Below are 18,764 nucleotides of genomic sequence, written 5' to 3'. Positions count from 1 at the left end.
ATAGTTTTTGGTTTCTTTTTCAATTGCTGCCATGAATTGGACTGGTGAGCATGGCGCTTTCGTTGTGGAAACGTTTATCAAATGAATGAATTAATTCATTTTAGAGCCCTCTAGACATGAAGTAACACCCCTATAGTGAACTTTATATTCATATTACCCAATATAGTAGACATAATAAGAGAAAATAAGATGTTTTTATGCTGCATCCTTGTAAGGATAAGCGGTAGAAAATAAATGAATGAATGAATAACAAAAATGGTGGACCCACTTATCTACTCTGTATTGAATATAAAATGGAATGCAATGGATAAAAATAGTCGCTTTAGACTATTTTTCTTTTGTTTACATTGTTCACATTGCCGAGGCTATGGGATCACTGCAGGGACGTAAGAGACGGCCGCAGCTAGCATAGCACGCTATCCAGCTAACTAGTTGGCCTCTTGAATGTACTTATTCTAAACTTAAGAAAGTGTTTCAAACTGAGTGGGGAAGAAGGACACAGAAACCAAAAACTTACCACTTCCACACATAATGAGAGGAGAACCTTTTATTCATTTGATCTCAGCCATGGCATGCTAACGTCATGTCTCATAACATCACTGTTGCCTAGCGTCAGTATCCATCCATCATTTATGCCGCTTATCATCATCAGGCTCACAAGATATGCTGGAGGTTATCCCAGTTGACTTTCGGGAACGTTTCATTGGTTTCCACTTTTACTACACGTGTGTTCGTGTGGCACAGACCCCTGTTCTTAAACACATGGCTTCCCTAATTCATTCGACCTCATCCCTCATAAACATCCTGCTGCAACTCCCTCCTGCTTTCTTTATGAGTGCAGTTTCTTCAGACAAAGCCCACACAGGAGGTCTGTTTCATCCCGTGTGACTGCCGCAGCAGCAGTTTCACAGCTCCGGGCACTGTATCATTCACTGGCACTCATCAAAGTGACACAGAGCCAAATCAACAAAAGAGCAGAAATGAGCCACAAGAATGCATATCTAGCTTTCAACATGGCGTGTGGCTCTGACTGTAAATTGCTAGCAACTTTCACTTTGCACTGCGTGATTTTAGTGGGTTTACACTTTGAAGGTTCCACTAACTCTTCCATAAGTGGGTCCAAAATGACCCATACTAGAATCAATGCGTTTTTATGTGTTTTTTGAGGAATACCTGGAATATGAAATGATAAGAAATTTTCATTACAAAGATATTTCAAGAAAACAACCTGACCGGGTCATTTTTGACCCACTTATGGAAGGTTGAGGTAGTAACACAAAAACAAAAAATTCTTAAAATGTATAAAAGGTAAGTTAAAAATGTGAATGGCATGATATCAAAAACATGTTTTTTGAGGAATACCTGGAATATGAAATGATAAAAAAAATTTCGTACAAAGATATTTCAAGAAAACAACCTGACCGGGTTTTTTTTTGACCCACTTATGGAAGGTTGAGGTGGTAACACAAAAACTAAAATTTCTTAAAATGTATAAAAGGCAAGTTAAAAATGTGAATGGCATGATATCAAAAACATGTTTTTTGAGGAATTCCTGGAATATGAAATGATAAAAAATTTTCATTACGAAGATATTTCAAGAAAACAACCTGACCAGGTCATTTTTGACCCACTTATGGAAGGTTGGGGTAGTAACACGAAAACAAAAAATTCTTAAAATGTAAGTTAAAAATGTGAATGGCATGATATAAAAAACATGTTTTTTGAGGAATACCTGGAATATGAAATGATAAAAAAAATTCATTAGAAAGATATTTCAAGAAAACAACCTGACCGGGTCATTTTTGACCCACTTATGGAAGGTTGGGGTAGTAACACAAAAACAAAAATTTCTTAAAATGTATAAAAGTTAAAAATGTGAATGGTATGATATCAAAATCATGTTTTTTGAGGAATACCTCAAAATTTTTCATTACAAAGATATTTAAAAAAAAAACAACCTGACCGGGTCATTTTTGACCCACTTATGGAAGGTTGGGGTAGTAACACGAAAACAAAAAATTCTTAAAATGTATAAAAGATAAGTTAAAAATGTGAATTGCATGATATCAAAAACATGTTTTTTGAGGAATACCTGGAATATGAAATGATTAAAAAAAATTTATTACAAAGATATTTCAAGAAAACAACCTGACCGGGTCATTTTTGACCCACTTATGCATCTAATGGTTAAAAAAGTGAAACATAGAGGGGGACTAATGGAGGATTTCTAAGAAAAACAAACATGCATGGTGATAAGGAGTAATGACTATAATTATTATTTCCCCTGTGCTCCACCCGGCATCACTGGGACATCACTTTCAGCACAGCAGAATAGATAAAGAGAGCCAAGACTATTTATTTGCGGGGGACATTATCTTGAGGAAATAAACACAAGTGTGCCCGTGTGAGGGTTTATAATCAGATTATGCAGACTTTCAAGTCATAGCAAAGCTTTTACTATAACTGTAAAAAAAAATGGCGGCTCTGTATTCATATTTATGTGCAGTCTCGTTTATAATAGATGCGCCAAAAGTATCTCTGACATTTTCCTTGTTTTATTTGCTCGTTATTCTCCCTTGTATTGCCTGTAACTTTACTGTTTTGGGTGGCAGCCAAGAGAAACCTAAGCAGTGTTTCTTCAAGAGTCGGGCTGATGTTTTCACAAGGAAGCCTCTAAAAATCCACTGCTCATCGACCTCAGAATGCTCATCACATTTAAGTGGTATCATCTAGCAGGTGGGCCATGCTGAGCTTATAAGAGGCGTTTATGGAACATTATTCAGATCCTATTAAGGAAAAAGTTAGAACTTTTTTTTCCCACAAAATGATAAAAGTAAAAATAATGATGGCTGCTACTACTAATCATCATGTATAATGAAAAAAAAAAAACACAAAACCAAAGTGTTTGAGAATAGCACACTGTAGTATAACACCTGTTCAGAACTTGAACCTCACCACTTCCACACTAAATAGGAGGAAACTACAGTATGTATGCCTTGGCTGATGTACGTATATCTTGGCTGACTACTGACTACTCGTAATCATCTCAGTCTGGGCTCTCTGACTTTTATCTCCAAGGCCCATAACATGTAATGTCCCTATGATGTACTTGTTCCTGATCCTATCCATCCTGGTCACTCTCAATGCGATTTTATTTATGTAAAGAAACTGCTTCAAACCAAAGGGAGGTTACGGCTTTTTTTTTACAGCCATTGTCTTTCCACTTTGCACATGTCATAGAGGCAAAGTCAAAGAGAAAGGCCTCCCTAAGACTTCCCTAAGCTACATACCGCTAGCATGCTTCTGCTATAACTACACCTAGTGGCCAGAATACTGTATATAACTTGACCGATAATAGTTCATGGTCATCTCAGTCTGACCTCTCTGACTTTATCTCCAAGGCCCATAACATGTAATGGCTCTCCGATGTACTTGTTCTTAATCCTATCCATCCTGGTCACTCTCAATGTGAAACTGCTTCAAACCAAAGGGAGGTTACTGCTTTTTTTTTACAGCCATTGTCTTTCCACTTTGCCATACCTGGCACCTGTCATAGAGCCAAAGTCAAAGACAAAGGTATTTAAAACATCCCTAAGCTACATACCGCTAGCATGCTTCTGCTGTAACTACACCTAGTGGCCAGAATACTGCATATAACTTGAACGATAATAGTTCATAGTCATCTCAGTCTGGCCTCTCTGTCTTTATCTCCAAGGCCCATAACATGTAATGTCTCTCTGATGTACTTGTTCTTAATCCTATCCATCCTGGTCACTCTCAATGTGAAACCAAAGGGAGGTTACTGCTTTTTTACAGCCATTGTCTTTCCACTTTGCCATCCATGGCACCTGTCATAGAGCCAAAGTCAAAGAGAAAGGTATTTAAAACCTCCCTAAGCTACATCCCGCTAGCATGCCTCTGCTGTAACTACACATATTAAAGCATTGTGAAGACATAAGTTGTGCTTCCTTCTCCCTTCGTATCTGCACATCATAACAGAAGTGCAATGAACTTGCATTCATTGGGACCAGAGATTAAAAGTATTTACATTACCCTTTTTGGAATGTAAGCGCCCCATTGCTAATTACAAAAAAAACCAGTGACAAACCGTCACATTTTTCGACGTTTGCGCTCGACAAGAAAGTCAAAATATGTTTCATAATCAGTGTCGGAAAACAGAGGGGGTGTCTGGATTTGTTTAACACCGCTGAACCTAAAAAAAAAAACTATATTAAACTAAACTAAACTATATTAGGAATGCAATATCCTAAAATCCTAATATAATTTAAGTTTTTTTAGGTTCTTTAGTTATTGGCCGCTAAAGGACCTAATCCATGGTTTGGTTCTGTTCCTCTGAATGTTATTTTATTTTATTTTATTTTATTTTATTTTATTTTATTTTATTTTATTTTATTTTATTTTATTTTATTTTATTTTATTTTATTTTATTTTATTTTATTTTATTTTATTTTATTGTCCTTTAGCGGCCAATAACTAAAGAACCTAAAAAAACGATATTAAACTAAACTAAACTATATTAGGAAAGCAGGAAGTGACAGTTACTGATTGTAAAAGTATACTTTTCACTTATAGTGAACAAATGTAACAGTAAAAAAGTATACTTTTACAATCAGTAACTGTTACATTTGTTCACTTCCTGCTTTCCTAAGTTTTTTAAGTCAAGATATGTTTCATAATCAGTGTCGGAAAAATAGAGGGGGTGTCTGGATTTGTTTAACACCGCTGTTTACTGCACACACATCATACTATGACAAACGAATGTAAGTTCTTCTAAGTTTCACCGAGCTTCAGAAGAGCCAGCCAAAGGAGTGTAGAGCTTGACAGGAGCTTGGCTTGACTATACTCCAAAAGACACCTCCCCCGAGTCGTTTTTTTTTTTTTTTTTTAAGACCAACACAGCATACCACACAAGCATTTTTTGAAAGTTCCTTCAAAGTGCGAAATAACAACTGGGGGTGTCCCATAATAGTTAACGCAAACACAACAAGCCTGACCTGCACAAATGTGAAATGCGGGCCAAGCTTGGAAGAATGTCAACATGGCAGATGCAAAGCATCGGAAACATGCGCTGGTCAAACACCGCACACAGAAAAAAAAAAAAAGTCAAGATAAAGACTGCAGAGGAAGCAGTGGGAGTAGATAGAAAAGGGAATGGGGGCACAATGGGAACAATGGAGTTAAGATAAAATACAGATCCTATGAGAAAAGAACCGTTCTGACTGACTGGTAGTCGTTTGAATAGAACGAGGCTGCCAACGCCACATTATTGTTATGCAGACACAACACTTGTTTGTTTTGTTGTGTATGGAATAATCCACCTATTTATAAGCATACAGTGGTCCCCTCCCGGAGGAATGTTAATCTTCCCAAAGGGCTTTGGTCAAAGAGTCCAGAAGCCCCGTAGACGAATGCCATGCAATTGACAGGTCAGTTCCAGAGCATCCGCAACAGGGAAGGTGGTATTTGTTGTTTATTGGCTAGAACAGATGAGGCAGATATTCCATTCATCCAATCACCTATCAGGTTTTTGGTGTGTCCCAGCAGATTCGGATGCGTTCCCAGGCAAGTTGAGAGACATAGTCTTTCCAACATGTCTTGGGTTTTCCTGAGGTCTCCAACTGGTCAGATAGGAAGTATCCTGTCCACCTCATGTTAATGTGGAAGAGCATCGACTCCACTCTAGTTTCTCCCGGAAAACAGAACTTCTCAACTTTTTTATAAGGGAAAAAAACCCAGTCCACCGACTGATGAAGCTAATTTCGGCCACTTGTACTCGCAATCTTAGTCACTATCCAAACTACTACTACTATTACTATTACTATTACTATTACTATTACTATTACTTAAATTAAATTAAATTAAATTAAATTAAATTAAATTAAATTAAATTAAATTAAATTAAATTAAATTAAATTAAATTAAATTAAATTAAATTAAATTAAGGAGAACAGAACCAAACCATGGATCAGGTCCTTTAGCGGCCAATAACTAAAGAACCTAAAAAAAAACCCTATATTAAACTAAAGTAAACTATATTACGAAAGCAGGAAGTGAACAAATGTAACAGTTACTGATTGTAAAAGTATACTTGTACAATCAGTAACTGTTACATTTGTTCACTTCCTGCTTTCCTAATATAGTTTAGTTTAATATAGTTTTTTTTTTAGGTTCTTTAGTTATTGGCTGCTAAAGGACCTAGTCCATGGTTTGGTTCTGTTCTGTAAAAGTATACTTTTACAAGAGGCGGGGTACACCCTGGACTGGCGGCCAGCCAATCACAGGGCACATATAGACAAACAACCATTCACACTCACATTCATACCTATGGACAATTTGGAGTGGCTAATTAACCTAGCATGTTTTTGGAATGTGGGAGGAAACCGGAGTACCCGGAGAAAACCCACGCATGCACGGGGAGAACATGCAAACTCCACACAGAGATGGCCGAGGGTGGAATTGAACCCTGGTCTCCTAGCTGTGAGGTCTACGCGCTAACCACTCCGTGCCGCCCATAAATAAAAATATTTGCAAATAAATTGTTATTTTGATGTAAAACAACTCTTTTTTTTAGTTGTTTTATTAAGTTGAGTTGTTTATGTATCGAATGTATCGTTTCAACAAAAACTTTTTCTCCCATTTTTAGTCGGTAACTGATATTTTCCTAAAACCGACTTATGTTCTCCAGCTGATTGGAAACTGAACCATAAACGTTTCTTTCATATTGTATAGCCAGACCCAAAAGGTACAATACGGCTTTATGCCCCCCCCCCCCAACAATCCTACACTTTACTTGTGTTAGCTTCACCTGTTACTTTAAGTCCTTTTAGTCCCTTTATTTCTCCCCGTCTGTCCTCTCAGCCCCCACATTCCTCCCACCTGTGCGTCATTGTCTTGTCACTGGAGTATATTTAGCTTCTCGCTTTTCCGTCCCATCTTGATAGGTCATTTGTTAGCGGCTCCTCTTCTCACGTGTGACACCTCTTGAGTCTCGTTTTTTTTTGTTATGTCTGCCCTTTTCGAGACTTCTTTTCTTGTAACTTAAGATAAAGCGCTCGCACTCACCATAGTAGACAACTTGAGATAGTGGAAACCATATGATAAGATTTAAAGCGGGTCCTTAAATGACTGCCTTGCTGCTTTGGATATGGCCCCAATTAGTAAATAGTCGTTCTCAGACTTCATGTTTAAAGCTTTTAGTTCATATCTGACGTATAAATGTTGTTATAATGTTATATTCAATGCTGGAGTTTCAGGTTTAAATATTTGGGATCAAGCCCAGAAAGCCTGGTTTCAAAGAGTTTTTTCTAACATTGTTTCACTGTGATGTCACAGTGAGACAGATTTCCTTATATGGGTATGTGACCAATCACAGTGGACTGGGTGTATATTTAAGCAAACATTTCAAATTTTTGGCCTAAAATACGACGATTCCAGCATAAAAATATCAAAATGAAGAAAAATACCAATATAAAGCAAAATATTATTATACTGTATGTTGTATTCTATACTGTAATACTGTCAGTAATGTTACATTGTTGAGTGGTTAGCGTGCAGAGATCCGAGTTCAATTCCACCCTCGGCCATCTCTGTGTGGAATTTGCATGTTCTCCCCGTGCATGTGTGGGTTTTTCTCCGGGTACTCCGGTTTCCTCCCACATTCCAAAAACATGCTAGGTTAATTAGCGACTCCAAATTGTCCATAGGTATGAATGTGAGTGTGAATGGTTGTTTGTCTATATGTGCCCTGTGATTGGCTGGCCACCAGTCCAGGGTGTACCCCGCCTCTCGCCTGAAGACTGCTGGGATAGGCTCCAGCAACCCTCGCGACCCTAGTGAGGATAAGCGGTAGAAAATGAATGAATGAATGAATTTTAGAGCCCTTTAGGCATGAAGTAACACCCCTATAGTGAACTTTATACTCATATTACCCAATATAGTAGACATAATAAGAGAAAATAAGATGTTTTTATGCTGCATGGCGGACGAGTGATTAGCGCGAGGAGACACGAGTTAGATTCCACCCTCGGCCATCTCTGTGTGGAGTTTGCATGTTCTCCCCGTGCATGCGTGGGTTTTCTCCGGGTACTCCGGTTTCCTCCCACATTCCAAAAACATGCTAGGTTAATTAGCCACTCCAAATTGTCTATAGGTATGAATGTGAGTGTGAATGGTTGTTTGTCTATATGTGCCCTGTGATTGGCTGGCCACCAGTCCAGGGTGTACTCCGCCTCTCACCCGAAGACGGCTGGGATAGGCTCCAGCACCCCCCCCTCACAGAAAATGAATGAATGAATGTGTGTTTTTGCAATAAGTGTCACAAAAAAGTCCAAACAAAACACTAAAAGACAAAGAAAAAGCTTCACTTTTGACATAATTTGTTGACTATAAAGTATATATTTACATTTGCTTAATTTATATTTGCTATTTTATTTTTATTTTTAAATATTTGCTATTTGCTTAATTTATGTCTGTCACGTACTCGTGACAGACATATCTTGGCTAGCATTCAGCTTGTGGAGTGTTTCTGTTTCACGTCATTTCGTGCTACCTGCTGCATGTTTGTGTTAAAACCTTCATCCTCCTCAACGGGGCCTGGCTCCACTCCGAGTGGGGAGTCACGGTGTCTGTGACATAGTAGCTGATCTCATTAGTGGTCCGTGGACGTGAGAACCGCTGAGCCGCCCCGTTCCTCCTTAACATTTGGGCACGTTTTGCATTGAGCATGAAGACATTTACCAGGGAAAGGCAAGGAATTGAACGTGGGAGTAAATAGCCCGCCAAGTCCTAAGGAAATGGAAGAGTTCGGAGTAAACACGGAAAATAAGGAAGCCACAATGTCTTGACTCACAGATAAATCTCACATTGGAATGAAGCAAATGTGAGAAGGTTGAGTGTTATTCCAGTTATTCCAGTAAATGCAGTCAATGAATGGGCAAGTGACTCATTCAGCGTGGAGGACTTGGATATTATTCCGAAATGTTTGGCATTAATGTGTCCAATCTGAGTTCATATAATAACAGGAAGAAGGTGGACAGTGAAGTAATCACGACATGGAGACCGACTCTCTCAGGACAGCAGCATCAATCACACCCACTTGACAGCCTGCTTATCCAACAGATGAGGAGGTGCTACTATGTGTGTGTGTGTGTGTGTGTGTGTGTGTGTTGTGGAGCCTATCACAGCTGACTTGGGGTGAGAGGGTACACCCTGAACTGGTCGCCAGCCAATCACGTTCATCCCTATGGACAACTTAGAGTCACCAATTCACTTGTTGGGCTGTGAATTATTCACAAAAATCTTTCTCTTGTGTTTTATTCTAACTATAATTTGTAATTTATAATAATTATTATAATTAATAATAATAATAATGATTATTATAATTATCATCATAATTGTGATGATGATAATAATAATAATATATAACCTGAAATAATAATAATAATAATAATAGTAATTATTATTATTATTATTTTTATTATTATGAACTATGAACTAGCACCATAATAATAATAATTATTATTACCATTATTATTATATGTTTTAATACTATTTTTATTATTGTTATTATTATTATGAACTAGCACCATAATAATAATAATAATTATTATTATTATTATTACCATTATTATATGTTTTAATATTATTTTTATTATTATTATTATTATGAACTATGAACTAGCACCATAATAATAATTATTATTATTATTACCATTATTATTATATGTTTTAATATTATTTTATTATTACTATTATTATTATCATTATGAACTATGAACTAGCACTATAATAATAATAATAAAAACATATAATAATATTTATTATTATATGTTATTATTATTAATTACAATAATTATCATAATAATAATATAATAATAATAATAATAATAATAATAATAATAATAATAATAATACTTATTATTATTATATGTTCTAATTTTAATTATTATTGGTGTCCAATTGTTATTATGATTATGATGATGATTATCATTATTATGATGATGATGATTATTATTATTATTTTTTTTATTGGGTTTGATACCTGGGAAGTGCAAAGAGATGTGAGGGGTGCATTGGAAAAAAGTTACATTGGTTTTCTGTGAAAATATGAACTGTAAATTTAGCTTGTTTAGCTTATTAATATTATTATGGTTATGATTATTGTGATTATCATAATGATTGTTATTAAATCACTAAATCACATCATATTTAATAATCATATCAAACTTTCAACTCAAAATATTGATATCGATATCAATATTGATATCTACAATACTCGGTATATGCATTTATCTGATATCGGTATCAATATTTGCAGTATCACCCAATGAACAGAGTTGAACGTTAAAACTCAGGTGGACACATAAAGTTTTTTGTAGTTTTTTTAGGGTTAGCTTCACGAGGTCATGATGGCTGAATAGGGACCACGTGACACAAGGTAGAGCAAGAGAGAGAGAGAGTGAGAGAGAAGTTTCCCCTTGTTCCCCGGCGCCTTCAGTAGCAGCCTAACATGCAGGACATTTCCATCTGTTGATCAGCACTTCAACTCGGCAACAGAAAAAATGCACTTGTCCGCACTCCATGGACCTTCGTATGCCGTGACGTCATCTCCATTCAGCTGTCGATAACGGCGGAGAGTTGTTTTTTGTTCTTTGGAATTAACTTGACAAGCTAAAAAAATAAGACTTTTGAGGAGAAGTCCAAAGGATGGAGACCTTCGTCTACCTGCTCGCCCTCGCTTTGGCCCGGCTGTCCTGGGGTCTCGGCTACCCGGAACCCGGCGTGCACGGTGGCCAAAGGGCTGCCAGTAGGCACAGGTAGGACGACAAAATGACCTTAAATTAGCACTTTAGTTTGATTTAAATGTGCCTGTGCCCTCATTTGACGCTGGTGTGAAGCGGTAATTAGTATTAATATTAGTAAACTTCGTGTACTAATACATATGGAAGCCAAAATTATACTGTGTTTCTAATATTTTGGCCTGCTAATGTAGCTTCAAAAACTGTTAAATTACATTAGATGAATATATGACTGGCAACAGGTGGATTCGTCTTTCTATGTACACAGAATATATAATATGTATGTATATATAATATATATGTGTATATATATATATTCATTCATTCATTCATTTTCTACCGCTTTTCCTCACGAGGGTCGCGGGGGTGCTGGAGCCTATCCCAGCTGTCTTCGGGCGTAAGGCGGGGTACACCCTAGACTGGTCGCCAGCCAATCACAGGGCACATATAGACAAACAACCATTCACACTCACATTCATACCTATGGACAATTTGGAGTCGCCAATTAACCTAGCATGTTTTTGGAATGGGGGAGGAAACCGGAGTACCCGGAGAAAACCCACGCATGCACGGGGAGAACATGCAAACTCCACACAGAGATGCCCGAGGGTGGGATTGAACCCTGGTCTCCTAGCTGTGAGGTCTGCGTGCTGTATATATATATATATATATATATATACAATATATATAAACATGGAACATACAAAAAGAAAGATTAAACTCAAAATGACCCTTTTCCATTTCTTTAATAATCAGCTGGAGAAAATAGGTCGGTTTCAGGAAAATATCAGCTGCCAACTAAAAAAGGGAGAAAAAGTTTTGGGTGAAACGATACAACTCAACTTAATAAAACAACTAACTCATTTGGAACAGGGGCTGCACAGTACTCGAGTGGTTAGCACTCAGGCCTCAAAGTTAGGAGACCAAGGTTCAATTTCAAAAAGGTTCAAGGAGGTTCAATTCCATCCTCTGTGTGGAGTTTGCATGTTCTCCCCGTGCATGCGTGGGTTTTTTCCGCGTACTCCGGTTTCCTCCCACATTCCAAAAACTTAGATAGGTAGGGCACAAAAAACTGTTTATATAACATTATAACATTTTAGAGCCCTCCAGACATGAAGTAACACCCCTATAGTGAACTTTATACTCATATTACCCATTATAGTAGACATAATAAGAGAAAATAAGATGATGAGTGATTAGCACGAGGGCCTCACAGCTAGGAGACCCGTGTTCAATTCCACCTTCGGCCATCTCTGTGTGGAGTTTCCATGTTCTCCCCGTGCATGCGTGGGTTTTCTCCGGGTACTCCGGTTTCCTCCCACATTCGGGCGAGAGGCGGGGTACACCCTGGACTGGTGGCCAGCCAATCACAGGGCACATATAGACAAACAACCATTCACACTCACATTCATACCTATGGACAATTTGGAGTGGCTAATTAACCTAGCATGTTTGAACGTGGGAGGAAACCGGAAAACCCACGCATGCACGGGGAGAACATGCAAACTCCACACAGAGATCACTGAGGGTGGAATTGAACCCGGGTCTCCTAGCTGTGAGGCCCTCTCACTAATCACTCGTCCGCCATGCAGCGTAAAAACATCTTATTTTCTCTTATTATGTCTACTATATTGGATAATATGAGTATAAAGTTCACTATAGGGGTGTTACTTCATGTCTAGAGGGCTCTAAAATTCATTCATTCATTCAGTCATTTTCTACCACTTATCCTCACGAGGGTCGCGTAGGTACTGGAGCCTATCCCAGCTATCTTCGAGGGAGAGGCGGGGTACACCCTGGACTGGTGGCCAGCCAATCACAGGGCACATATAGACAAACAACCATTCACACTCACATTCATACCTATGGAACAATTTGGAGTCGCTAATTAACCTAGCATGTTTTTGGAATGTGGGAGGAAAACCGGAGTACCCGGAGAAAAAACCACGCATGCACGGGGAGAACATGCAAACTCCACACAGAGATCGCAGAGGGTGGAATCGAACCCTGGTCTCCTAGCTGTGAGGTCTGTGCGCTAACCACTCGTCCACCGTGCAGCCCTGGATTGTTCATTTATGGAAAGAAATGACAGTACTGTACTGATATTCCTGACAGTAATGAAACTACTAATAATACTGATGGCTGCCACATGCGTTTTGTTTTTGTATTACCCTGGAGTAGCAAGTAAGCTTTTAGCCTTAAGACACCGCGCGATGACAGGAACTCATGTCCGTAAATGAATGAATGACAGCCATTTAGTGATTTAACTGTATACATATGTGCATATTCGGTAATAAAACAATAAACATGCACCACAACAGAACGTTTACAGTCAGTGTACAGTGTTACTTTGTACATCGTTGCATGCAGTAATAGTAATGCCATGTGTTTGCACTTAGTGTGTGTGTGTGTGTACAAGCCAGGCGTCTGGGGGTTGAGCCCCTGCATATGGGCTTCTATCAGGTTTCTCGCCACATCAGAGGATTCGGCTGCTGCTGTTTTGACTCCCTGAGTGATGAGACTCGGATTGTTGCCGTCTTTTTTGGTGGAAGTTTTGCTTGTGTGGGTTCTCAGCTGCTACTTGGCTTACGTACACAAATACTGAATAGATGAAGTGGAGACCGGAAAAGTAAAAAAAAAAGGTATGAAGATGAGTTTGAATGCCTGTCTGGGTAGGTATTAGCTCCTTAGCAGAATGATGATCTGGATGGAAAGAATGAAATCATGGTGACACTAAAGTGATTATGTTATGTAAATGCATATTTTGTATGCACAATAGTGTGTACTGCAGGGGGTCTCAAACTCAATTTACCTGGGGGCCACTGGAGCTAGGGTCTGGGCAAGACTGGGCCGTATCAACTTTTTCAGTGCTTTGGTTCCGATTTTCTGAAAAATAAATAAACAAATCAAGAATAAAGAAAATCAATCAATCAGTAATAAAAAAAATGCATTTATTAAAAATTTAATTTTTTTTAAAAACTTCGCTTTGGTTCCAATTTTCTACAATAAAAGCCTGATAAAACATTCCACTGTTCTCAAATATCTTACTTTTTATTTTTCTACACAAAATAAGATGAAAAATAAATAAACAAATCAAGAATAAAGAAAATCAATCAATCAGTCAAAAATAAATATAATAATAATAATAAAACGGCAAATAATAAAAAATTAAGAAACCACATATAGTTGGTGGGTAGACAAATTATTTTTTTCAGATTAAAATGAACAAAGCATTATTAGAGCCCTGTAGACATGACAAAACACGACTATAGTCACATTTATACTTTTTTTTATTTACAATATATTGCGCAACTGCAGCATCTTGAGACACATGCTAACTCGCAAACTAGAGAGCTAGCGACCTAAACGGTAGCCTTCAAGTTATTTCCTTTCAACTTAAATAGCCAAAAACTTACCACTTCCACATGGATAGGGAGGGTAACTATTAATTTAACCCTATTTAACCTTTAACATGAACATTAATCAAACGTAATAATTTTTTTCTGGGTACATGATACCATACAGCATCCATATCAACTAACATTAAACTAACATTAAACTTTCATATCAAGGCGGGGGGCCTCAAAGTAGTGTCCTGCGGGCCACATTTGGCCCGTGGGCCGCGTGTTTGAGACCCCCTGATCTATGCGCTGGTGGCTCAGTTCCGGTGAAGAATGATTAGCGGTTCTTCTATAATCTGTACACTCTTCAAGCTCTGTGCCATGCGCTGACGAGGCGTTCAAGCGCACTGCCTAATTATAAAGATCATGCTATAACAAAGTCGGCAAAGTTGTTTTCATCATACCGAAGTGAGATTAGCCAATCAGAAAAGTCTCTCTCTTTATAATGAATTATACAAATTACTCCTTGTTGCCGTCCAATGCTGAGCTAATCTTAGCTCCAACCAAAATAGACCAGCAGGCCTCTTACAGCTGGATTCCATCCACACCCACCTCGGCTTCACCGTGGCTGTAGCAAGAACATGTCCTGTCAGACTCCTGCTGGACATCTTCACTTCCTTCAAGCACCTTTAGCACTTCTAGTATGGTTGCTACTACACACATCTGTCAAAACACATGGTTTGAGTTCAAACAGATGTCAGAAGGTCAAAGTGTATTCTTCTCTCCTATTGTGGTGGATTTGTCCTGATGTCCTGATCACTTCCTCGTGAGGATAAGCAGGAGAAAATGAATGAACTAATAAATTTTAGAGCCCTCTAGACATGAAGTAACACCCCTATAGTGAACTTTATACTCATATTACCCAATATAGTAGACATAATAAGAGAAAATAAGATGTTTTTACGCTGCATGGCGGACTAGTCATTAGCGCGAGGGCCTCACAGCTAGGAGACCCGAGTTCAATTCCACCCTCGGCCATCTCTGTGTGGAGTTTGCATGTTCTCCCCGTGCATGCGTAGGTTTTCTCCGGGTACTCCGGTTTCCTCCCACATTCCAAAAAACATGCTAGGTTAATTAGCGACTCCAAATTGTCCATAGGTATGAATGTGAGTGTGAATGGTTGTTTGTCTATATGTGCCCTGTGATTGGCTGGCCACCAGTCCAGGGTGTACCCCGCCTCTCGCCCCAAGATAGCTGGGATAGGCTCCGGCAACCCCTGCGACCCTCGTGGGGAAAAAGCGGTAGAAGTTGAATGAATGAATGAATGAATTTTAGAGCCCTCTAGACATGAAGTAACACCCCTATAGTGAACTTTATACTCATATTACCCAATATAGTAGACATAATAAGAGAAAATAAGATGTTTTTACGCTGCATGGCGGACGAGTGCTTAGCGCGAGGGCCTCACAGCTAGGAGACCCGAGTTCGATTCCACCCTCGGCCATCTCTGTATTTTTCCGGGTACTTCGGTTTCCTCCCACATTCCAAAAACATGCTAGTTTAATTGGCGACTCCAAATTGTCCATAGGTATGAATGTGAGTGTGAATGGTTGTTTGTCTATATGTGCCCTGTGATTGGCTGACCACCAGTCCAGGGTGTACCCCACCTCTCGCCCGAAGACAGCTGGGATAGGCTCCGGCACCCATGCGACCCTCGTGAGGATAAACAGGAGAAAATGAATGAATTAATTAATTTTAGAGCCCTCTAGACATGAAGTAACACCCCTATAGTGAACTTTATACTCATATTACCCAATATAGTAGACATAATAAGAGAAAATAAGATGTTTTTACGCTGCATGGCGGACGAGTGATTAGCACGAGGGCCTCCAGGGTGTACCCCGCCGGTTGCCTGAAGACAGCTGGGATAGGCTCCGGCACCCATGCGATCCTCGTGAGGAAAAAGCGGTAGAAAATGAATGAATGAATGCTGTATAGGTCAAATTATGGGGAGATAATAGATAATAAAATCGGATTTAAAAATAAATCGTTAGATTAATCGATGCATAGAAAAACAATTTTGTAGATTAATCGATTGCAAAAATAATCGTTTAACTCAACCCTTGTTCGCATTGTGTCTGTTTGTACCGCTAGTTGTTTGCAGAACGCTGACTATGCTGAGTTACGATGCCATCTACTGGACTTGATCTGTAACGACAAACCACTCGGATCTCGATATAATGCGTGAAAAGGGCGAAAAAAAAGTAGCTGCAAAGTTTCCTGTGGTCGTTCAAATTTCCTTCGCCAGCGACTACACAGTATTCATACATATTGAGAGGAACCGCAGTATTTGTGCCTTGGTTTCTGAATCTTAAGTAATGGAATACCACAACGTACCGCGGTGTGTTATTTCACTGACCACTACAAGAGGGACGGCATACCAGGAGACACCGCTGTGTTCCCGGGCTAATTTGAGCGTAATAGGATTTTCCTGTTCTGGACCACACCTTGGAAAGTCTCCAAATTCAGTCTGTTTGATTTTCTGCTGATTAGCTCGGTTGACAAATCTCCTTACACGCAAGGCATGCTAATGCGTGGAAAATAATATATTCCAGTCACAGCTGTGTAAACGTTGTTTGGATTGCCATGTTAGCGTATTCTACCTGAAGGCTATCCATAAATGGCTAAAATCCACTCCCCCCCCCCTTCTCTGCAGATATCCAAATGCTGACGTATGTGCACAATAACGCTAAAGTATCATGGACAGACTCTGTATATCTTAGCGACCACAAAGCTAAACAATCAGAGCGAAGTTTACACAGTCGTGCTGTCGCTACAGTCACACAGTATTGTGTGTATTGTGTGTGTATTGTGTGTATTGTGTGTGTATTATGTGTGTGTGTGCGCGTCTAAAACCACAGAAGAATGTGTCACCCCGTGTGTATTTGCCCACATGCAATCACTCAAGCATGAGTAAGTGCACTCAAGTGTGTATGTTGTCGTCTGTATGCATGACTGTGTGTGTGTGTGTGTGTGTGTACAGGGGTGTACCTTTACAAGGACGCTGGAGGCGATGCTTGACCTCAAGGGGTCATAGTTCAGCCATAGAGGCACAAGCCACTCCCAAAGAACTCATTGAAGTCGATGTCAGAGCTTTTCCTTGAAGCTTAATGAAAGGTCCCGACAACAAAGGGAACCTCCTAGCCATTTCTTTGTTTAAGTATTAAACCCCCCCCCCCCTCCATTTTGCTGTTTCATTTACTCGCTAAATGGCCCCGAGTGTAAAGACGTTGGTATGTATGGGTTGAGATGTCACTCATGAACATGGTGATTGATTTTATTGATTCTCAGACAGGTGTATGGTGAGTTATGGCTTTGTGGTAATTGGTTGTATTTAGCAAACATCAACTGTTACATTTGTTCACTTCCTGCTTTCCTAATATAATTTTTATAATTAAAAAAAAATTTGTATAATTTTTATAGTTTTTTTAAATTTAATTTAATTTAATTTAATTTAATTTAATTCTGACATGCATACTATGTTACATTAATGTATGTCACATATATGGTAATGGTAATGGTTTTATTTCATTTGAACATGCATCAGATTACAATTGAATGCATCACATAATCAGTTCACAGTTCCACATGTCCAAAAGGAGTAGGAAGAAGCAAAGCTTATTAAATCCTACCCCTCCATCTGGTACTTTTACAATCAGTAACTGTTACATTTGTTTACTTCCTGCTTTCCTAATATAGTTTAAGTTTATTTATTTATTTGTAATTTATTTTTAATTTAATTTATTATTTTATTTTATTCATATCCTCCACACCGGCCTGAACATAAAATAATAAAAAAAAAATATTATAGAATGAATGAATGTTTAGACCGTAGAAAACCTGTTTTAATGTCATTAGAGTCCTCTAGTCATGAAATAACACCCCCACAGTCACCTTTACATTCCTATTCCCCAACATAGTTGACCTAATAACAAAAAATAAGCCATCCACCGTGCAGCCCGTGGCTGGCCACCGGTCCTGGGTGTACCCCGCTTCTCTCCGGAAGACAGCTGGGATAGGCTCCAGCATACCCGCGACTCTCGTGAAGATAAGCAGTAGAAAATGAATGAATGAATGAAGAAATGCACGGGCTTGTATTTCAATATTCAATATGTTGTGTGCACAAAAAAAAATTGACCCTTGGTATATTGTAAGTCATGTGACACATGTAAAATGGAAGTACTTGGTAACCTTTTTTTGCCCCCACCTCCTGCTCCATTGACTTTAAAACCCCTGCCCTAATCTATGGAGCAAGTTAAGCCTCTTACTTTTATGATTGGAATATAATATTTTGTTCTACTTCTCTCTTAATTTCCCAGCAGGATTTATTCCATAAAGGAAATCACAAGGCAGAATGGAAAATGAGATATAATATCTAAATGGCCCCCCAAAGGCTATTATTGCCTCTGATTATAGTTTGAAGGACGCTAATATGCTGCTCCAGTATGTTATGCTCCAATAATCACTGAAAGCTGTTTTTAACTTTAGTATAGTATTACAATGTCTTTTTAATGTGGTTTGTGTATTGCCTAGTTATACGTGTTCT

The 18,764-nt window shown here is 38.6% G+C and overlaps 1 protein-coding gene across 1 annotated transcript in view; it reads left to right on the top strand.

Moving 5' to 3' along the window:
* The first annotated feature begins 10,484 nt into the window (after positions 1–10,484).
* Positions 10,485–18,764, top strand: part of emilin1a (elastin microfibril interfacer 1a) — a 34,592-nt gene continuing 26,312 nt past the window's right edge. Inside the window, exon 1 of the mRNA XM_058086067.1 lies at positions 10,485–10,835. Within this exon, the coding sequence (XP_057942050.1) occupies positions 10,726–10,835 (110 nt within the window). The 5' untranslated portion in view covers positions 10,485–10,725. The remainder of the gene's footprint in view (positions 10,836–18,764) is intronic.

The sequence above is a fragment of the Doryrhamphus excisus genome, chromosome 1, assembly GCF_030265055.1.
Source record: "Doryrhamphus excisus isolate RoL2022-K1 chromosome 1, RoL_Dexc_1.0, whole genome shotgun sequence".
Taxonomy (NCBI): domain Eukaryota; kingdom Metazoa; phylum Chordata; class Actinopteri; order Syngnathiformes; family Syngnathidae; genus Doryrhamphus; species Doryrhamphus excisus.
The sequence above is the reverse complement of the archived record's forward strand: the minus strand, read 5'-3'. Positions and strand labels throughout refer to the sequence as shown.